Consider the following 23,979-nt stretch of genomic DNA (forward strand, 5'->3'; position numbering starts at 1 on the left):
TCTATATGAGACAAAGTATATTCCGTGGTGTGCATCTCAGCAGACAACGTCCATTAGTTCTGACAGATTCCGAAGGCTTTTTAGTGAGGAATTTTGTATAGGGTTTAAATTACCTAAGTCAGACACTTGTTCCTTTTGCGACTCGAATAAAATAAATTTGGATCATGCTAAATCTGTACATGACGAAAACGAAGCCAAACAGTTAGAAGCCAGTAGAGCGCTACACCTAGCTAGGGCAGAAGCCGCTAAGGAGAAACTCACCTATCTCTCACAGCTTGCTTCTTCAGATCCTACGAAATATCATGTAATCTGCGTTGATTTACAAAAGACCCTCCCAACTCCAAAATTAACGGTTGGTCCTGCTTTCTACAAGAGAAAACTCTGGAGTTATAATTTCGCAGTTCATGATTGTGGCTCGGACATTGGCTTTATGTTTCTCTGGAGTGAAAATATAGCTAAACGCGGTTCCTCTGAAATTTCTAGTTGCATACTTAAATACATTATGGGAAATAACGTGCAAAGTGAAGAACTTCATATTATTAGTGACAATTGCAAAGGGCAAAATAAGAATTGGACCTTGATTGCCTTATATGAAGCACTGCTTCGGTGTGGACGATTTAAGAAAATTTTTCATCATTTTCCAGTCGTAGGCCACACACAACTGCCATGCGATCGTGATTTTGGCCGCATAGAACTGTACGCACGTAGGCATCACCCCATTGTGTATACAACAGATGAGTGGGCACATGTAATCAGCAGTGCCAACAGAAAGAAGAAATTTCATGTAACTCGCATGCAGCAAACCGACTTCAAGGATTTCACACCACTTGTGTCATCAATTTCCAAGAAAATAACCACAGACACCAAACAGCCTCTCAAGTTTTCAGATGCAGCCGTGTTTAAGATGGAATCAGCTACTCCCTATGTTTTGCATGTAAGCTATTCGTACCAGAAGGAAGCACCTGTATGGACTACGTGCAACCTAAAGAAACGAGGCCGCCCACAGCCAGAAGTGAACCTCAACGATTTGCCATGCAAGTACCAGGAAGGAATTCCTATAGATATCCGGCAATACTCTGATCTAATGTCTCTGTTGGAATGGATCCCCCCAATATACCATAATTTTTATCGTAGCCTTGTTCCGACGGAAGTAGCTGGAGAAGAGTGTGTAGAAATGTTGGATGGACTTGATGATTGATGCATAAGAAGGGTCAACCTTGGTTGAATTCAATGTAATTTGTGACCTGCAATAATATGCCACTATTTCATGTCAGCGCTAAGAGCATTGTGACTGACTTACATATTCATTAAACTTGTAAAGTATTTAGTTTTCCTTACATACTTCAGTTTGATTTTTCATTATTATGTATATTTTTTGTTCACAATATAATTCTTGTGCATTTATGTTAGTTGTTATCCCACAGAACTGACTCCTAAAATTCTGATGCAATAAGGAGCTAACCAACAATGAGTAATATTGAATTACAAAAAGAACAAATTCAACCTCTTTTCATTTTAATTGTACATAATTGTATGTCTTTATATAAACTAGAAACTTTAGTGAAGCTTTTCGAATGAACTGCACAACATAAAAATAATAATTCCGATTTATGGATTTTTTCAAACTTTCAAAAGCTATTATCTCGGAAACAACTTTTTGAGGGTTAGCTCCTTATTGCACCGAGCCCTTCACAACTTTCTCTTCACAACATTTTTGTTTTCTTTATTCCGTCAACTACTGTCTGTTTCAACTGACAGGTTAAATGAGCAGTAGAAAAATGTTTCTAAAAAACATGTTTGATACTGCATAGAAGCGATGACGAATATTATGATAAAAAATGTCCACACTGTTACACAACGGCATTATACTTTCGAAAGCTTGAAATTTCCCTGACTAGTAGCACAAATTCTGAGAATTCCCTCACCTTTCTAGCAGTGTTTCTTTCAGACACAATTTTCGGGGGGGTACACTTAGTATTTCGGGGGGGAAGGGGGCACTGCTGCTACTATTCTATTTATTATTTATGTTATAGGTGTTATTGTTATCTCTTCCGGGGAGGCACTCTCAGAGCTCCGGGTGGCAGTGCCCGCCCCAAAATGTCTAGAAGAAACACTGCTTTCTAGAAATTTCAAATTCCCTGACTTTTCTAGGATATCCCGCTCATTCGCCACCATGTATTGCAAGTAATACAAATCTCCTCAAAAGAAAGAGTAACCAAAAACTTGCTGTAGCTTTTCATTTTTAACGCTGATTCTTCTTTTTCTCGTTTCTTTTTGTTACATACTTCCTTAATTTTTTCATATCTGGTTTCGAAGGGGGTGTCCGGACCCCCCTTGGCTAGGTGCTTGAATGGACTAAACTTTACAGTTTGGGTAAAAGATGTTTAGAAGGCTGCAAAATCCACATTTTTAATCTAAGGTAGGTGCAAAGAAATACGCCATAGTAAGGGTGTTGTATTTTTTAAGGCCTTAGTTTTCAAGAAACACAATAAACAACACATGATTTTTGCAAAGTAGCCTTTTCCGCGTGTAGAAAAAATGTATCAATGATGGCACTCACTTCTGTTTTCTACCCAAGGTAAAAGAAAAAGGAGTTACAAACTGGCTTATTTACCAACACGTGCAGGTAATTACGTCTAGTCTAGGATACTACTAGAAACCTGGAATAAATCTTGCAACTTCTTACATCGTCTGTATTATACGAACTCAAATGTTACTACACAACATGGCTGAAGAAAAAAAAAATAGAATAACCAAAGTGCAAATGAAGATAAAAAGATAAAATGTAAAAAGTATAACCTCCAAAGTTGAAACGAGGTTCCAAACTGAAAAGCTTTAGTCCATAAGAAGGTAAACAAACAGTGTCACTGTATTGTGACTTAAAGATACTACACCGATACTACATGGAACATGTGGGACAAATGAAAGCATTCTTGTCTTCTGCAGTCAGTCATGCACAAGCTCTCGCGTATTTCGCTGCACCATGCATGGTATTGATTTAGTAGTCATGGAATCACAAATACTGAAGTTATACAGTGGTTACAAACCAAAGTGTTCCTAGATGGACACGAAATAAGGCGTAGGGTGTAAACAATCGGCAATGTTCTGAGTTAGTTTGGTACTAATAATGGATTCTTACCTCTATTGAATTAATAACATCCTTCCACGGAACCTTCCGGAAGCAAACAACACTGCACAACGTGACGATCTCAACGGTGTCTTCCGGAATATTCGTCAAATTGGACTTTTCCAAGCTCGTGGCACATATTGGAGGCGCATTCTAACGGATTTCGTCGGAAACGTCCCAGCATTGAACATTTGGCGTTTTCAGCTACACTGTCTTATATACTGTATGTGCAGTTACCTTAATTATATTTTATTCAATCCCCACAGAAGTTATGATTATTTTGCTACTGTCGGGAATCTCAAACGTTAATACATTCGAGTCTCAGTACGTCACACAGCTGTGATTGTTTTTTACTCAGTGGACGGATCACATCTCCCCGACGTGATGAAGTTTCCGTTAATTTAAACATTGGATTGCCATCCGTAGACGACTTTTGACTTCTCATATATACTTTGTGATCCTTTTAGTACTTGTAAAAAAATCCAGGTGTCAGTGCATCCGGTGCTGAGCGAGTTAGAGTGATAACAATTGACATACGTTTCCCTCGTCTTTATATTCATTTTTGACTCAAAATGGGAGATTTATCCGAAGAAGAAATACGGAATATGCTTGATAAGTTTGCTGTTGATTCTGGATCTGAAATTGATGATTCAAATTTTGACCCAGATTATGTTTTCGGCGCTTCTATAGCAGGAAAATTAAGTTTTTTTCTTCTTTTAGCTTGTAATGGCTGACCAATAAGGATGACTGTAACATAAGCATTTATGTGAGTGGGTGGAAAATATCTCTTTGTAACATTTTCTTAGCTACAACAATCGTATTTATTTATATTCTTATACATTTTCTGGCAATGGTAGCACAACAGAGAAGCGAATGCAAAAAGGGCAAACAACAAAAGGGCGACTCCAGGTGAAAAATAGAAATAATCGGTCTTGGACTATATTTTTGTTTTCTACTTATACCTTTCTGCCATTTCAAAATATCTAATGTTTGTACTGATGGTTTGTAACATTTGAAGGGCTATAATGCACCAAAAAAAGCTCATATGTGCATACTTATAATCAATCATAGTGCTTGTCGGAATTTTTTCATAACTAAAAAAGTTACATTTATAAAACAATATAAAAAGATACATAAAAAAAAGAAAACAGGTTAGTAATGTTGTGTTCTGTAGTAGTAAGTTCATATTTCAAGAAAATAAATATTTCATTGCTCTAACGTTTCTACACTTTTTTTTTTTTTTTTTTTTTTTTTTATAAAAATCGAAAAGTATCGCAAAACCTGCCGACTTGAGGGAGAAACATCACAGGAATGGGTTCCGACTCGAATGTGAAAAATCAATTAAAACCAGAAAACTTTAAAAGGTCGTTCTTTTCACAGATCTCAAAAGATCCGGCTCTCCCGATATTTCTCGGGTTCTTATAGGGAACCATGTCTCTGGACATGTTATGCTATGTGACTGGTCGGTATCCCTCAATAACTGTAGATTATCGTCTCATACAAGCTATATCAAGGAAGCTGGGAAAGAATATTAAACTAGAAAGAAACAAATATTGACGCCGATTGACCTTATGAACTAAATGTGTTTTTCTTTCTTTTCTAAGAAGATGAAAATTAAAATTTCCTTGCCCTTTTGTTATTTTCATGGTTGGAAGATGATTATTGCACATTTATACGAAAGTTTTAATTTTCATGGTGTTGATCTAACTCTCTGTTCCTACTAACTTACTTAGTTATGTGCGCTGAAGGAACGTGGAAGTCAACTAACCATTGTTTGAATTCAAGAGACTTTGGTGCGACTGAGAGAAAGCGTAAAAAGAGGGGAAAATGTCCTTTCCGGGAATAATACCGGAACTTCCGAGCACCAGGTCAGAGGAGTAATTATTAATATGTAGTGCATTTTATAGCTTACATAATTTTACATTTTCTTTTCGTATTTTTAATGTTCTCTAAATTTTTCTGAATGTTCATTTATACTATTTGATTAACATAGTTTAATGGAAATAAAGGCAATATTTATATAGAAAATAAATGAGTTAATTATCGATTTATTAAATATTTCTTTTTGGTATCAATTGAAGATAACATATTACACAAAATACGAATATAAAATTTACTCTTAGCAATGTCAATATGAAAGACGCAATGAAATAAAGCAGAAGACGAAAGTGCAGAAAATACTGACTGAGTCGTAGGGTTTGCCCAAGTGGGCCCAGCCCGCGGGTTGGACCCGCCTGAAAAAACCCACTTTAAAACCCGCCTGGGTTTTTATTAGTGTATTATTGGTACAACTAAGGTGATCACATTGAAAGTGATTTTTATCAGATGTTAGACTTTCCTTGGGAGAGTCAGGTGCTTTCACGTTGAGGTATACAACAACATTTAACGTGAGACCTTTATAAAGTTCTGAATGCACTGAATGAATTAAAAAAAAAAAAAAAAAAAGCTTAGCCTGAGATAGTTATAGAACAAATTATCGTATGGATTATGCTTATAGCCTATTCGAAGTAAAATATGCATTTTTTTACTTTAGAAAATACTTTTCGCAAATAGTGTTCTCGTAGTCTCGGCGACACCGAGGGACGTTATCACTCATACGTTTGATGGGTTTAAGGCCATAGGTGCCGGTACTAATAGTAAATATATAAATACATTAGTAAACTATTAGTATTATTTCTTACGTTTGATATAAAATACAAGTATTCTTCAGTAAAATTTGGTTTTCCAACAACAACAACAGTTTAGTTCAGTCATTTGTTGCTACTCTCCAAATAAGCATTCTGTAGAGTCAACACAAGCAATAGCGTAAAAATTCTTCTCAAATTTAAGAAGCTTAATGCTCGGAGTTCCAAAGACTATGTAACGATTAATATTTCAAGTGTTGAATTCAAATTTCCGTACTAGTAGAAGTTTCGATGTTCAGTAAAGAAACCTGTATTAAAAAAAAAAAAAAAAAATCTGCCTGATGAAAGAAACACTCAGGAAATTCCCGCAATTGAACGCAGAAACATCGGAAATGAATACTTCAACAATAAAACTATTTGTTTTACGCTGGAAAATATTTAATTTCATTTAAGACATTTTGGAACAGTTACTTTATAAAATATGAATTATATCTTTGTTAATTGTTTTAAATTAATTTTCAGGAAAGAACCGTCTTGCAACAAGTGCTCGGCAAATTCCCGTAATTGAACGCACAAATTATCGGAAGTGAACTTCGACAGTAAAGCCATTTATTTTACGCTGGAAGATTATTTCATATAAGACATTTTGAAATATTTATTTATTTTATACAACATGAATTGTATCTTTGTTTTAAATTAATAAACCCCTTTTGGTATTCATATTTGGGTAACGTCAGTCAGGCTTCTAGATGACTTTCTCTACATTTGTTCGTTTTTCTGCATGGCTAAGCTGTTAGCGTATGCGTCTTCGGCGTGGGCGACCCGGGTTCGATTTTCGTCGGGAGCTCATGTGGTTCGGATTACACGTTATTCAGTACGTCCCGTCTCATATAGTCTCGCTACTGAAAGGGACGTTAAACACAAAATCAACCCAACTCGTTTGTCTGCCTCTGCTACACACACTACAGGGTACAACTATTGGTCTTTTAAGTTAAAATTTGCAGAATAGAAGCACGAGACACTCTAAATTTTCTGTACATATTTTGGCGGCATACCAACGTAAAATTTCAAAATGGCGGCAATTTTTTCAAAATAGCAAAGTATCCACGCTACAAAGTGCAATTTTCACTCTTTTACGGTAAGTTGAAATTTTGACGGTGGAAGCACGAGTTATTCTGAATTTGCTGTATATATTTTCTCGGTGATCCAATGTAAGATTTCAAAATGACGGCCACTTTTCCAAAACAACAGTGAATAGAAAATTGCTGCAAGTTGTGACAATGACAATCTTGAAATATAAATCACATTTTAACACTTTTACTCCAAAGACATTAAAATATTTCGAAAAAAACCGGTTAAGCCCGAAAAAAAACAATTAAACCCGAAAATACCCGAAAAACCCATATGGGCCCAGTGGGTTGGGCTTTTTCAAAAAGCCCGGTTTTTTTTCAAACCCTGCTGAGTCACGGTTTTTTTTTTTTTTTTTAGTAAATAAGTAATTAACACCTTCTTTGCTTCCTATATATATTGCTCATGTTGTCATTTTAAAATTTGCAATGCATTAATAGTTCGAAAGACTTGTAGAAATCTATAGAGGATACCAGAAGGGCCTTCATACGAAAGAGAAGATGTGAAACAGTAGTCAGCACCATTAAAATTGGGCTCCAAATGAACAGAGGGATGTGATCTTCACAGGTGAATGCAAATTAAGTTTGCAAAACTATTCCCGTCGCATGTGGAGAAAATCCTAAAAATTTAATAATAATAATAATAATAATAATAATAATAATGTTCAATAGACACTGGCCAGGGATACAGAAATGAGGTATTCCAATACGAATGCCCCCCCCCCTTAAAATTTGCAGGGAAATTGGCTGAGTTTTATCTTTATGACGATAATGTACGTGCGTATCGAGTAGATAAATTTCTTCAAAGTCATCGAAGTTTGCACTCAGAAATTTGATAGAGTATGCCTGGTATTATTTAGAAAGAGGTGTTGAAGTCGCCAGTCTTCACCAAGTGTAATTCCATAACAATTCTTCACTGCTCTTCGTAAGGAATGAAACCATCTGCTTGTCTAACTCTTACACCACCTCGTGCCACATAACACTCTATATAATACCTTTTATTGAAGAAGTGATCTTTTGTTATTATTATTATTTTGAAGCAGGGGCGAACCCACGAGAAGGGAAAGGTCCACCGGGTCCGAACACCTGCGAAAACATCCCAACTACACATGCATTTGTGCACTTTCTCAATAAAACTACTGTCTACTTGTTTAACCAGGAATTGATTGATGTAGCATGAAAATTTGATCTTGCACTTCATCTGTCCACTTTGTTAATAACATATTTTCTGATATAGCAGTTAGTTATGCTTAGTTTTTAGGCACTATTCTACACGAAAACCAGAAGACACTCAACCAAAAATACTTTAAAAGAAAAACTTATTAATGAGATTTTATATTCTGTTCAGTATGTCTGCTGCCTTGCAAGGAAACGATATCCACAAGAAAATCACATGGTCCGTTAATGAAGCAGAAACAGACTGTATTCTATTACTCATCTACTGTACAATCCTTGCTTTCATTAGAAACCCTAGTTCCGCCCAAGCCTTCGGATTGCTGTACTCTATGGGCTAAAATCATGTTTGGTTAAAAGTTCTAATTGTTTACTATCATACATGATTGTCAGTTGTTTAGCATTCAATTACTCAGGATGATACAACTAATATACTTAAAACAACTATAAATTATTAAAAATGAAATTAAAAGCATACTTACTTTAGAAACAAAATTTTACCTCAAGCAAGAATCAAAATAACTGAGTGTACGAATCGTAACACATAACCGTTGCAGGCAGGCAAATGATAGCGTAGGTAGCGACACCTATTAGCGTGGCCGCAGGCCGGCAAGCAATAGCGTACGTAGCGATGTCTATTAACGTCGTCGCAGGCAAGCAAGCAATAACGTAAATAGCGATAGGCCTATCTCTTAGCGTCATCACAGGCAGGCAAGCAATAGCACAAGTATCACGCTAATAGACATCACGTGAGGCACATGACATAATATTAGCGTTACACATAGAAGGATTAAGACGTCCCCCGTTTATGAATAGGATACCTAGATTTTTATTGTATTTCTTTTCTGTACTCTTTAGCACATTTGCCGTTGTTGGTTTTGAGCACTTAAAAATTAAGAAGTAAGGAACAGCACACGTTTATGTTTTGTAACGTATGACGTGAGCTTTATTTAACAACTTCATAAATTACAAATAAACAAATTTATTATACAAAACGTTTAAATTAACAGATCGAACATTATCAACAATTTACAACAAGTAACAAGTAAGGCGGAATCAAAGAAACAAAAAGTAGCAAGATGTGAAGATGATTGGCACAGACTAGAATGGAACTTTGTAAGCTCCAACAATGAAAAGGGAAAAAAATAAGATGAAATCATATGGAGCGTGAAAATAATGACTGGATGTAATAATGGTACAGTAAAATGGATGGTTTCATAAAGTATGGAAGATTTCGAGTGTTTTTGGAAGAAAATAAGTTAATGGGCAATAAATACGTGCTTGATATGTCTTGATTCTCTGTCAGTGCTTCTTTCATTCACACTTTGCACAAGGGAACCTGTAACAACAAAACAGAATACGAATAAATAACAAAAAATATACGTATTATAATAACGCTGCTGTCAGAAAATTATAGAGTTTATACTGTATACCTGCAAGGCTTATGTTTGATGTTAAGAATGTTAACAGTGGTGTTAAGAACTGCGCACTAAGAACTCGGTATGTGACGAGTTATTTCTGTTTTCTGTGAAATAAACATGAATTATATTGGTTTTATTTTCTTGATTACTATTTCAAATCTATTTAAAAATGTTCATTACTTCATGAAAATTAAGTTTGGTATATATAATTATAAAATTTAAGGAATTTCATTTAAACATTTGTTTACAATGTAAATTCAATTTCGAAAAAGGGACATTTAACTACACTTGACTTTAGTTTGTACACTCAAAAGATAGAACTCCGAGTATCTAAATTTCTTGAGCATTTTCTTTTAATGCCCATTAGCGAAAGTTTCGTTGCTGTTTGGGTCTAATTGCTGTAGCTGACACGGTATAACTACGAAATATAAAACTAACATAAAGAAAAGTAACTTAAGTTTTAATCTTCTACTGGAACTAACAGTAGCAGTAAATTGTTCACTTATCAATAGTTATATTCTCCTTTTCATTATTTATTCAACTGTTTTTGAAATGAAAAATGAAATCTTTCAGTTTAATTTCCCATTATTATGCCCTTTCAGCTAAAGGAGACGGCGGATTAAAGCAAATGAATAATGATGGAAGAATTGGTGGAATGAGAATGTAGAAGAACATTGGAGTATCCTAAGAAAACCCACGGACACGATGATTTCCACCACAAACTTACTTGGCCGGGTTTCGAACCAAGCACCTCACGCACCACAAGTAAGCGTTCTGCCACGAAGCCACCATCTCCACCTCAACTCTTTTTGAAACTGCAATCGATACTTGTTTTCGAAAGCTTATTATAATCTGACTTTTTTTTAACGTCTCTGGTCAGGAACTAGTTCTGCGAGATGTAGACCTGAAATTTAACATGAGATCCAAATTACGTTCCATTACGAGGAACGCGTCCGTACTATTTGTTTGTTTGGAAGCTTCCTTAAAAGATCTTGAAATATTAAAGCAACTGGCAAAAATTACACTTTGCTTCAAAGCATGAGAGCTTATTCTTTATCAGAATTTATCCTAACCTCTTCTTTAGGGAAGCACGTTATCTACTGTTAGTTACAATAATGCTATCAATACTGAAGACCCTTATATATCGCATTAGACAAAATTCGCTCTTCCCTTTCCTGGGTTTACGGCTACTGAAATCACAAAGGGAAACACAAATGTACGATGAACTTCTTAGAGAACACCTCATCTTAGAACGTACAACGTCCTTCCGGCAGAACCTAACATCCTTAAAGTCCTACCATGTTTATTTATAAATTAGAGTAATTTGTATACGTCCTCTAATTTTAGTGAAACTCTCTAGTTTTAGTGCAAACAAGAATTATGTTGGTACGACTGTTCGTTCAATAATGGCGAGATGTTTTCTAAAGGTGGTTGTACGTTCACGCTCCTTATTTTGATCCACCAAACACCAATAATGTGTGGAGTAGAATTTCGATGATAACAGGGAAACACTGAAGTTATTCTTATATTGTTTATTGTATATTTTAAAATGCGTACTTCTGGAAGGCTTCCGTCCTTCCGGAAGGACAAACTCACATTATTTCCATTGAGGATGTGCATCCTGCCTTCAGGATGGCGGCTCGTGTACAGAAGTCCTTCCGGAAGAGCCTTCCGACAGGACAGACGCTTGTACGTTCTATCATTAAGAGTAAATCTATATACATTTAATTGTTTAAGTCTTGCTGCTATTTTATGAATTTATTCTTTCTTTTCAGCACATACTAACATGCTTGTATAAAATGGCCATGCTGTAAACTTAAGATTTTTTTTTTTTTTTTTTTTTTGCCTGTTTGGGGAAAATTCTGTATCAAGAGCACAGTTGAGAATCAGTATTTAGTGGAATTTTTAATTTTCATTTCCTATATTAAATTCCTTAAAATGTAAATTTTATGGATTCATATCACCTAAGAGTTTAACATGTATTTAACCCATTCTTAATTTTTTCCTTATCATAACAAAATATATTTTCTCATAACTTTCATGCCTATTATAGATCTTAGTATTATGACAAGACTTAGGATTTAAATATTATTTTAAAATAATGTAATTTTTTTTTACGATCTTGGAGGCTGACATTACTCATTGAAAGCTTCATTATGCTTTAAAAAAATAATTAGATAAAATACATACCTATGATTCTTCTTCCTGTTGTCTCTGTCCTCTGTAGACAAGGTTTTGTGCATCATCGCCATTCTCACCCAAGTTCCTTCCCGAGCTGTAACCGTAGCCTCCGATGTGAGAGTATTCCTGGTGTCCCTGGCCGTGGCTCATCAGGTTCTTGAGGCCGTTGATGATGGAGAGGATCAAAGAGATCTTACCGACGAGGAGAGCTTTGAAGGCCAACACTTTGACAGCGATCAATGCAAGACCAATGAGACCCAACTTGTACATGATGGCGAAGATGATCATGCCACCGCCTCCCTTCTTCATGCCTGCAACGAAAAACAGAATACAGATTGTCAATTAGGACAAAATACACTTACTGTCACGGATATTACGTATATGTATTATTAGGATAAAGCTATCATTTAGGAGGAATACAAGTATTAATTTACAGGTTATGTCACCTCTTCAGTTGGAACATAAATTAGGTGGTACGATATTTATAATTGTACGATATCTAAATGGGCATTTTGGTAAATATGTCTATACTGTGCAGAACTTTCATTCCTCAAACATGTACTAGACTTAGGAGGTTACGCCTTCTTTACATCCGATCAGCGATGTACGCAAAGGCAAGTTACCAGATTTTAGCTACCCTTTATAGAATATATCGATTTACCATATTCAGATATTAATAAATCACACGTGTTCTGAAGCGATATGAATTTGGGTGCTTGAACCTTCTCCCCTTGACAGCATTTTGTGTACGCCACTGCATCCAACAAGGTGTAAATTAAGAAATATCGTAGAATCATTAAATGGATTATGTGGATTCAAACACAGATAAATTAAAGGTGTAACGCTATTAGGATAATGCTGTGTAATTATAAAACATTTGATAGAATCAGTGACGTAACGCTAGAATTTTTGGTAGGTATACGCTAGGCTGTTTTGGAAACTACAGTGTATAAATCCCTTTGTACACCCTTTGTTGCTTAGTTCTATTTGCCCCCTCCCTATGTTCTATATATACACTATTCATTAATATTTAGTTTATTAAGAATCAATTACTGCGATAATATTAAAATCTTTAACTACCCTTTGGCATCAATAGTGTTGCCAAGTGTAGGGAAATGGTGCTAATTCTTGTAAGTGGATTTGACTTCAAGATTTCAATAAAACTCGTTTTTCCGATTAGCTACTCTTTTGGTGATTTTTAAATGACGATTTGAAGACTTATTTACAAATCTAGTAACTTTTGTGTTGCGAACAACTTCTCCTTTTGCAATGAAGCACTTGTAGCTTCAAGAAGTTTTGATGCAATATGTGTATTTTGTTTGTTCGTTTGTTTGATTGATTGATTGATTTAGCCCAAGCGATGACGAGTTCATTAAGTATACATGGCCAACCCCTCCACAATTCTGCTTTGTTTCCTTTTACCCCTGCCCTCTAACAAAGAACGCCTCAAATCTTTAATGTTCCTTAGTTTGTATCGTTGACAAACACAAGAGAATAGCCATTACCGATAGCAGCTCATTAGCTGCAGAAGTGCGAGATAAGTGAAGTGGGCGTTATTATTTATTCTTTTGTTTTCTCTGGGCTTTTAATATGTGTGTATGTTTAAAAAAAACGGTTGACGGTAAATACTTTACAGTGTTAAAATTGTGTCCGAAGTGATATGGGGCTTCAAAATACCAACAAAAGTACAGAAAGCAAAGGGAAATGATTTTTGAATTAACGAATTGCGTGTGGTAGACAAAGACGTGATGAAAAATGTACTTAGTAGTAGTACTAATAATAGTTCTTGATGTTGCTGAAAACTTGAAAATCCGTCAAATATCTTACAAAGGAAAGTTTAAAACATTTATATAAACAAGATATATAGCGAGTTTTCATTCTAAATTAGATTTATTTCATTTCTCGTTTATCGACTTTTTGTGTCAACGTTTTGGCAACATTTGGCGTCAAGATAACATTTGGTCGAGGACCCCCTTACCGAAGACATCTGAATTTAATCACTGCATATAAAGAAATATATATTCTTACGGACATTTGCAAGCTATTTCCATAGGCGGCGAAATATCAATTTTTATACACTAAAGAAATGATAATCCTAATTTTTTGTATCATTCTTTTCGAAAAATTTATGAAGATTGAATTAAAGCAAATATTGCAAGTTGCTAGAGTAGTGGTTCTCAACCTAATTCCTATCACGACCCCCACTTTATCACATCCTGTTGCCAGCAACCGCCTTATAATTTCTGGTTTGTAATAAGCTTGTGTGTGATTTTTAATATAACCGGACATTGTAGTCACATCATGCTCAAACATCTCATTAGCTTTCAATTTTAATTGTATTTCAATATGCAAGTTTGTTGCATTTGCATTTTTCTTGTATTTAGATATGCAGTTCTTAAATTGAGTTTTAAACAACTCTGTACCCGTTGAAAATGTTTAGTAGACCTATTGTTTTTTTCTTAGCAGTATGTATAAAAATTAAAATATGCATATCAGAACAAAATTCAAAATAATATTTAAAAATACTTTCCGGTATTAGATTCTAATAATATTTCTCTCTTCCGCTTATTTTCGCGACCTCCATGAAACCATCTCGCGACCCGCAGGTTGAGAAATCCTATGCTAGAGGATACATTATCCTCTTCACTCACAAAATACTGTACCAGATATAATTAGAGTGGAGGAAAAATCTTAACCAACTGGAAAAAGAAAATTAATTTTATCATATCATAACAATCTAAGGAAAATATGGATAACTGATCTGATAAAAAGAAATAATAATAACAACAGAATGCCTTAGAAACCTTGTTAACATGATCCTGTGCTAAATTGACTGAAATTGTGGGACACGTAACATAAAAGTTGGTTGCTGTATGTAAACGTCTTGATAAAACATTGTGTCCAATACTTCTTGTGATGTATCTACGTATGAGTAAGCTATTTTAAACCAACTGTATAAAAACATCATTGTTTTTGACCATTCTAAATGAACCGTTGACAGACAGACATGCAAGAAAGAAAAAAATGTTTATTTTGTTGTTCTTCTTTTTCGGAATGGTGTTACCGGATCTTCTTTTGTCATTAGAAAGAGTCTTCGAATTGATATCTTGCTTGAGGAAGCATGATAATTAACGAGATATGGAATCGATGTTATCGCCCTTGTGTTCTTAAATTAACGGTGTTCTAATTGTTCAAGCGTATTGTTGAGCATTGGGTCCATGTTTTCTAAAACTCAATGTAGCACTATCTTTTCATTTAAAAGAAAAAAAAGTTCATGTAATTGTGACTATATGAGGACATCAATTACAAACCGAGTAATACAATGGCAATTTATAGTTTCTCTTTAAATTTTAGACCAAACTATGAAAACATAAGGTGATTAAATTTATCGAACAATCCGAGTGCATTAAAACCGCTATATTTTCCTAAGTAGGCCTATATTCAGGGAACTTTTTCATGGAAAACCATATTCAGTAGTATTGCTCGTTAGACGAGAGTGTATATATATATATATATATATATATATATATATATATATATATATATATATATATATATATATATATATATATTAATTTGAAGCGAGACGAGAACCATGGCAGCTTTAGTATCTTCTTTCGAGACGAGACGAGACGACAAATCTCACGAGTCTAAAGTTCATTCAAATCTTAACCCTCGGACTATCAACGGGGTGTACTTTTTACCAATCACAATATATTTTTTGTAATTACTCTTCTGATTGTTTCTTTAAAATTGTAAGAAAATATGTTATTACTCAACATGTTTTGCTAAAGCGAATACTTGACGGTTGTTCAAATTGAATGTTAGTGTGTCATAAAATTTGTTATTTTAACTTGGTGGACACAAAGTACCCCCCTCCCGCTGTTGGTAAAAGTTGTGACTGACATTTTGAGGTGTCACTCCTAGATGGTAGCATAATAAATAGCTATGTTTTATCCTGTTTGCTGTTTCCTTCAGTTTCTGTAGATTTTTGTGATACTTTCTAATTTGTTTATTTTGTGAGATAACAGGTGGACACAAAATGATCCCCCTTTTGCGGCCCGCGTTACAAAAATACCTAGGTAGTGCAAGGTTTACTTAAACACTATTTTAGTGTTACACGATTAATAATAATAATAATAATAATAATAATAATAATAATAATAATAATAATAATAATAATAATAATAATAATAATAATAATAATAATAACTATGAACTGATCAAGTGGTTGTACGAAGATGAAATGAAATGAAATCTTTCAGTATAACGTCATACACTTATTCTCTTTAGGTTAAGGAAGAAAGTATTAAAGCAAGTGAATAATAATGGAAGAATTGATGGACTGAGAATGTGGGAGAAAAACTGAGTACCCCGAAAAAAAAACATGAAAACGATGTTGTCCACCCACAAACTTCTTGGTCGGGGAACAACAAAGGGATCCAGCGAACCAGAAGTAATTGCTCTACCACTTTTTTTTTTTTTTTTTTTTTTTTTTTAAAAAAAAGACCCTGAATTATTTTCTACTTTCACCACTTTTCAGGACTACTAGAGTCAAGAGGGATGCAAACACAGAAACATCGAGGACAGTTAACATGCCATCTTCCAAATGGATTTCACAACCTCAGACTGCTCGGCTACACGCACCTACTACCACTGAGCTACCGTGCCCCCTCTAGTGATTGTATCAACATAATCAACAGTATTTTGAACGTTTAAACATGCGAAAGTCATTAAACAATATACTCCAGTAATAAATTTGTTTAAATGTTAAATTACATCCTTCGTGGATCTCTAATAGATTCAGATAACTTCTAGATGAAATTGAGAAAAACTTAGGAATAAATTTTGTACATAAATTGACAACATGAGACGAGATGAAAAAAGCAAGATGAGATTAGAAAAGCTTTTCCCGAGAATCAAGAATTATCCGAGAATCGAGACTAGGCGAAACATCTACAAAATTAACGAAATGAGACAAGAAAACTCAACAACGTCTCGTAATCAACATAAACATTTACTCATTTATTTCCCATCTCTCGCTCAGGAACAAAACCCAAATTTATATGCACTAAAAGCACGGGCACCATATGCGAGCACTTTCAAAGTAGTCTCACGTTATGTGAATGAACTTGTGGACGTTCGATGAAAGATATATATGTCTCGAAATGTTTGAAATTAGAGTGTGGAAAGAAGCTGACTTGATTTTGAGTTTAACATTCGGTTCAGTAGCGAGACTATACGAGACGTACACCACATAAGTTTCTGCCGGAAATCAAACCTGGATCGAGTGCGGAAAGAATTGGTTCGGTTTGATTTAGTTTAATGTCCCACGGTTATGCCTGCTAGGCTAAAGAAGACGTGGCTCTACTGATTATAGTGGAATCCGTACCACTTTGGTCATTCAACTGTATCCCCACCATCAATCGAACCCGGAACCATGCGAGCCGAAGCCAAGCATGCTAGCCACTATCCAAGCAAGGGTTCTAAAGGTGCGGAAATGAACGGAAGGCATTAACTACATGGACGAAAAAAGATTGAGAAAATGCAGTAAAAAGTTATTAAGAAACCTGGAGATAAGTCAAAAGAAAGAAAGAAACTGCGTAGTAAAGTGCACGAGTTGAGACTATTTCGTCTCAAAGAGTGCATATGTTTTATTGAAAGAGTTCTGTCTCGTCTCAAATATCATTATAGAAATACTAGGCGTTGGCTCTATTTCTCTGCTGTAGCTCATAACTTCAAGTTTGCCAAAACGGTTTTAAACCACAAAGTAAAGGGGAAATATTAAAATATGTTATTATTTATTTTAAAATTAATTGCATTCGACAGGCTTGCATATTGTAATTTCATATTGCTTAATTGTAATTTCATATTGACGTAATGACAATAGATTTGCCAGTAGTTTGATATAATTTTACTGAAAATCTTACAGTGCATTGTAAGGATAGTGAGAAATGATCTGGCATTTATACCAGGATACGTATTCTTTATAATGGTATGTTTTGCTTATTTTCATTCTGGAAGCTTGCAGGCTTTCGTTTTTATTTTACAACGTAGTAGCCAGGTCAAGTTTCTCATATGAATATATTAGAGTCTCAGGAATATATATACCGGTATAATGTTGCAACCTTTAAACGAGAATATAGGCTTCTACCGAAAAACTTGTCCAATAATAAATCTCAGAGCTATGTTTTCTCTAGTATGTTGACCCACTATACGAACGAATACTTAAGCATTAGTTTAAAAAAAATAATAAGAAGAAAAGAGCAAAAGGGGCGTACACAGAAAATACTATATTATTTTATGATACACTATACGTCTTTAATACGTGAGAAAATTTCCAATCTGTATCCGCTACTGAAAGAAAGAATGAAAAAAGGTGAATCAATTAGCTCATTGTGGTGAACATTGTATAAAAGACAATTACGGTATCTTCTAATACAGTACTATAATGATACGATCATACTGATTTTTTTCCCGTTTGCAAATTCACCTTTTGCATGATTTTAAAAGATTTGGGAAAAAAGTGAGAATGGAACTTTCAAACTCTTATTAACAATAGAATACCGTATTTTAAAGATTCTCATGCTTTGCATGTTAACTTTATGTTCTTTTAAAGAATACTTAAATGCTCTTCTTAATACATTTCTGTCAATAATTATAATAATGCATCATGCGTAACGCAACGTAACTTTTTCTTCTTCTCTTAATGTTATAGAGCGTATTTCACAAGAAATCTTTGACACACTTCGCCAAGCAACGCGTCACTGACCCTGTGAGGAAAAACAAGTTATGAGAAAGTCCTGACCTTGACTTTCGGAAATTGTTCCGGAAAAAGTTTTTACTTATTTCAATCTTTTCTTCCCACTAACACTTTTTTTCTAAACACTTCATGCTTTATTTTTTAACATCACGTAATTGTTTTACATTCGCATATAATTTTGTTTTCAATACAATGAATGAATAATTGCGGTATCTTTTCCCAAAGGTATATGACATAACTTTTGCCAAACTGTAATGTATTCCCTAAATTTAACGGTAGTTTGCAATAAAATTTGACCAAAAGACAATACATTGCATGTAGTTACTTTCTTTCGGCTTTCATAAACCTTCCTAACGTTTTTTTTCTTATTAGCCCTGTTATAGCATTGTTTTCCTTGCAATAATAATACTGTTTTTGGGTACTAATTTGCATATTTCATAAGATGTTCCAGGTCAGTACAGAACTGAAGTGAGAGCTTATCGTCGGCGTTCAGGCAGAAGTCACTAACTCCAGAAACATACGAATGGAGTTTGGCACTTCTTCCAGTATGAGGGGTACACGATGAAATTTACAACGTTCTGATATGTATTATGAGGCTAGATGTAGTAGATGGCATTGTTATGGTAATGATAACCACGCTTTGAACCACAATTTACTATTTTTACTTGTTACATCCAGCATGACAATGTTGGAATGTCGTGTATTTCACCTTGTGTATCGTTATCGTACTGGAAGAAGTACCTAACTCCATTTGTATGTTTTTGAAGTTAGTGACTTCTCCCTGAACGCTGACGTTATGTTTGTTTCTTGTAACATCTGATTTTCATAAGAACTGACCTTTAAACTTTAGGCTGTAAGAGATAATAAAATACAACAACGTGACCTGCATGGCGGCTCAGTGGAAGAGCGCTTATCGCTGCTGTTAAGGGTCCTCGGTTCAATCCCAGACAATTGAGTTTATGCAGGACAACATCGTGTCAGGAGGTTTTCCCCTGGTTCTTCCATTTTCTCTAACAATTTCATTTCTCCAATTCTGTCATAATCTTTCACTTTTATAAATAATTCGTCTTTTTTTTAACCCTTAAGCGCATTATTGTGGGAGATATGATTATTTTTTATAGTCTTCACGAAATTAATAATTAATGGACAATGCTACAAGTCAAGCTTAGACCTGAAAATAAATTAGTGAAAATTTGAGTCCAGTGCTTTTGTGAAATGACACCACGCCTTTGGTACATGGAACCGCGAGCTCGATTCTCGATTAGTGCCTAATTATTTTCAGTATTGACCAAGCGTCTTAAGGCAATTGGGAAACTGTTTGAATCAGAAGTGTCGATATTTGGACTTATAAACAAACAAACGAACACAAAATTATGGTGTAATGGCCGATTGCTTGACTACAACCCCTAAAATGAAATCTGTCTGGCCTCGCACAAGCTTTCGTAGGAGGTAATACCAGAAAGTTTGGACAGTTTAGCTGAAAAGATACTGATGATAAATGAAAATCAATATTAATCCAAACCAATAGCATATCTAATAATTAATTGTGGAAGTGCTGTTATCAATAACTTTAAATTTTCCGCTTGTAAGTTGTAATATTTTTGGGGAAGGGGTCTTACATCTTCCAAGTCTCGAATAAGCGCCTGAATGCAATGTGAAAGCAGGCGTGTCCTGAGAGAATCCATGGGTCAATGGATATTTTATTAGAATTCTCAGTACACTGTAATTTTTTTTTGCTAAAATTAATGCGATAACCTGATAATTGTGTTGCCATTACACTACTATGTAATTAAAATTATTACGGTAAATTGACAAAGCATTAATACGCTTGACATAAAGTCAATAATAGAAATTTTAATTCATTGTGGGTTTTTCGGTGGCACGGTGCCTCAATTGTAGAGCGCTTGCCTTTTGTACGTGGGGTTGTTGGTTCGATTCCAGGCCAAGTGAGTTTGTGATGGTCAACATCGTATCCATGGGTTTTCTCAAGGCATCCCATTTCCTCTGACATTCTCATTCCACCATTTTTCCTTATTTCTTATCTTTTACCTTATTCGTTAATAACTAAAAATGTAACAGACATGAACTATTAAATAATGCAAGTCTTTTTCTTTAAAAAAAATATAAATATATAAAAATATTTTGTGAAAGACTTTGTACTAGTTAACACTACAATGATGGGAAATGTTGGACCCTAAACGAATTTCCTCATCTGGTCAAAAGTTAGTGTTATCTGTAAAGCATTTGGTATGGAAGATCAAGATTCAATTACCTCTGGAGCACATGTGGTTCGAATCTCACGTTAAGTTGTAGATTTATGTTTCTTATAGCCGTGTTGCTGAAAAACGGACCTCAAACTTCAATTGATCCAATAAAGATGAACTATAAGCTTTTAAAAACCATATGTTACGCGTAATTCAATTAAATAACTTATTTAAATATTGCATTATAGGGTCTAAGTGTTTAGCTAATCTTGAATTCTTTTCTCAAGGAAATGGATTGTATTGTCAAACGGCCAAGGTACTAGGCTACTGGTCTTAAGACTTGTTTATCGCTGATTTGAATTCCACTCAGAACATCCATTTTCAGCTTCCGAGGCTATATAAGATATAAACATAAGCGTATGTAAGTTAAAATAAATCATATAGAATAAATACAATTAAATAATAAAATACAAATATCATAAATATATTTTCGTGTCTGTGATCATTTTTTTTTTTTTTTTTTTTTGGATACCTACTTAAAGAAATAAGGCAATTACTACGTATTACTTTCTAAGTATAAAATTTAAAGTAATAAAAAATACTTCTATTGTATAACAGAAATATTCTTCAAAATATTTCATTGACATAATTCTAACATGTTGATTTCAAGCACGTTTGCACTGCAAAAATAAATCAACGTTTAGACAATTTTTAGAAGTGACTTTTTTAAATTGTTTAAAGTGTTCAAAAATGTCCTTAAGTGTTCTACCAGTCAACGAAACAGTCTAGAATCTGTCCTAAGAATTGATAGAAATTCCTCTAAGAGTGTTCAAAATGTGTTCAATGAGTATACGAGAAGAAACGACTTGTAAATGTGTAAATGCTAACGCATAAATTGTTCTAACACTATTTAAAGGTCGTTTCTGTGCCCATATTTTCGTTCAGGTAAATTTCGAATACTCTTAGAGTACTTCCTATTAACCACTGTTAGAACACATGATAGAAAGTTTTTGTTCACTGATAGAACACTTAAGGACATTTTTTGGACATGTTTAACAAAGACCAAAACTCGTTTCTGAACAAATGTGTAAAGCATGTTCAAATTCTAATTTATTTTTGTAATGTACAAAGCTGTTTAATATATTTATTTTTTATTTTTTTTTAATATTTACACAATGAAATAAGACAACTATACGTATTGTTTAATTTGAAAGTATTATTTAATCACTTAACGTTTACTATTAATTGTAATTATTATTCAGATCAAAAATCATATGAATTGCTTATAACTAATTGTTTATTTCTACGTTGAATATAATGATTCAATACTTATTTTATTTGTGGTACTTTACAACCATATTGTCCTAAGCTCAATTCCCGGTGGAAAGAAAGTATATAATTTAAGCAACTCTCCTCGTGTGTACAACAATTTGAAAAATTTAAATAATACAATATTATTCTATCAAAATCTGAGTTGGGTGTTTACTTTTTTCTTTTACTTTATTCAATACGAAAGTTACAATTACGCTCAACTGTAAATTTTATTCATTTATAAGTTTTAATTTAATTAGTATACAGTATATGTATATTGTTTATTATTATTATTATTATTATTATTATTATTATTATTATTATTATTATTATTATTATTATTATTATTATTATTATTGTCTATTTGCGAATCAAGGAAGAGAGAAAGACTATTTGTTATTTTAAACATATTTTCGTAACATTTGTCTATAAATAAAGAGAAACTCAAGAATGTTCTATATAAGGAAAATCAACTTTTAGAATCGAATCTGAGACTTTCGAATTAAGTAACAATGACGTTGTTTTCTTTGATCTAAAATTTGATTAGAAGAATTAGCGATCTTCTGTTACGTAAGCACTTACTATCTGACAAAGAATTACTTTCTTTCTCTCTCTCTCTCTCTCTCTCTCTCTTTATCTATCTATTTATCTATCTCCACACCAACGAAAACAGTTTTCAAATTTATCCATATATTTCGAATTATTTACAATGTAACATGTATGAGAAGATAAGATTTTTGAGGGTCGATTGTGCCTATCTAATATTAAGTACAGATTGAAATTTAATTGAATTAACATTATTATAAACTTCTAATTCCACGTCTAGGAAAATAAATAGATTATTACTATCTTAACTTTTATTAGACAATTAGTAGTCAGAAACTTTCATTATCGATAGAAGAGATTCTATGAATAGAAAATTGACTATTGTAATTATTGTTAATTATACTTACCGCCACCTCCGAATCCTCCGAAACCACCACCACCTTCACCACGCTCAACAGATACATCAACTAATCCATCACTGCTGTGGCTCCTGGCCAATCGGGCACTCAGAAGTCCAGGGAAGATATCCAATTTCAGGGATCTATCCTTGAACAATCTGGCAATCTTGCTGATTATCATGACGTCAAGTCGATCCTCTTCACTTTTGATGGTCCGAGCGTCAACAAAGTCTTCTTCCGAAGCATTGTTGCTCTTCTCAGCATCGGCGGTGTTTTCCTTTTCGATAAGAACACCATCCATAAGCTTGAAGGACCTCATACGAAGGATTTTGTCCAAGTTGGACAAAACTTTCAATTTCACACACTTGAAATCTCCTGCATCCAAACAGTCCACGAGTCGTCTTCCCGTAAAGCTTGCTCCATCAATATCATTGTCCCGTGCATCCTGTGAGTGTACAATGCACGCGAAAGAGATGATTAGAACGGCTAAACACACTTTGTTGCACATGGCGGGATAAAAAAAATGTTTGTAACCACTCAACACCCACAGCAGTTAACAGAAACACAACTGACACACTATAACCGGCTGTTGTTGGTTTTCTTCAGAGTCCCGGCAAACACCTGAAGAACAGGTTTTCCAATGTTATTGAGTAAAAGGAGAAGTGTTTTTTTAGTTATTGGAACTATTGCACCTCCTTCGCTGAAGACGACTCGGTTAGTGCTGATGAACACCCAACAGCAAACGGTTTTATATCGTACCTCTTTTCCTCGTGGGCGGTTATCGAGAGCAAATGTGAAGCCGTTGCGTCGCTTAGGGAGTTTTCCTGCTCCATAAAGAAACTAGGTTGGCTGGCTGTAATAACACACATTCCTCTCTTCTCTCTTCCACTTTCATAAAAATCGTCAGGCGAAACCTTTCCGAAAAGAAAAACGAATGCTTTTGGATGAAACATGAGAATTGCGTGTGAGATGTGCTCCCTTAATTAAATAATTGGCACTATGTTTCTCTCCATATGAAATCTGCAGAAAGAAAATGTACTTCACACTTATACTGGTATGAATTGAAATAATAGTAATAAATATATTTTTTTTTTAAAAAAAAAG

The 23,979-nt window shown here is 34.3% G+C and overlaps 1 protein-coding gene across 1 annotated transcript; it reads right to left on the bottom strand.

Annotated features, from left to right (window-relative positions):
* Positions 1-8,979: 8,979 nt before the first annotated feature.
* Positions 8,980-23,607, bottom strand: LOC145663990 (uncharacterized). Its single transcript, XM_081730266.1, has 3 exons — positions 22,885-23,607; positions 11,663-11,964; positions 8,980-9,390 (listed from the first exon to the last, which is right to left on the bottom strand). The coding sequence occupies exons 1-2, from the start codon at positions 23,381-23,383 to the stop codon at positions 11,663-11,665; spliced, it is 801 nt and encodes a 266-aa protein (XP_081586392.1). The 5' UTR covers positions 23,384-23,607; the 3' UTR covers positions 8,980-9,390.
* Between the last annotated feature and the right edge of the window lie 372 nt (positions 23,608-23,979).

Source organism: Thermobia domestica, chromosome 1, assembly GCF_964235325.1.
Source record: "Thermobia domestica chromosome 1, izTheDome1.hap1.1, whole genome shotgun sequence".
Classification (NCBI taxonomy): domain Eukaryota; kingdom Metazoa; phylum Arthropoda; class Insecta; order Zygentoma; family Lepismatidae; genus Thermobia; species Thermobia domestica.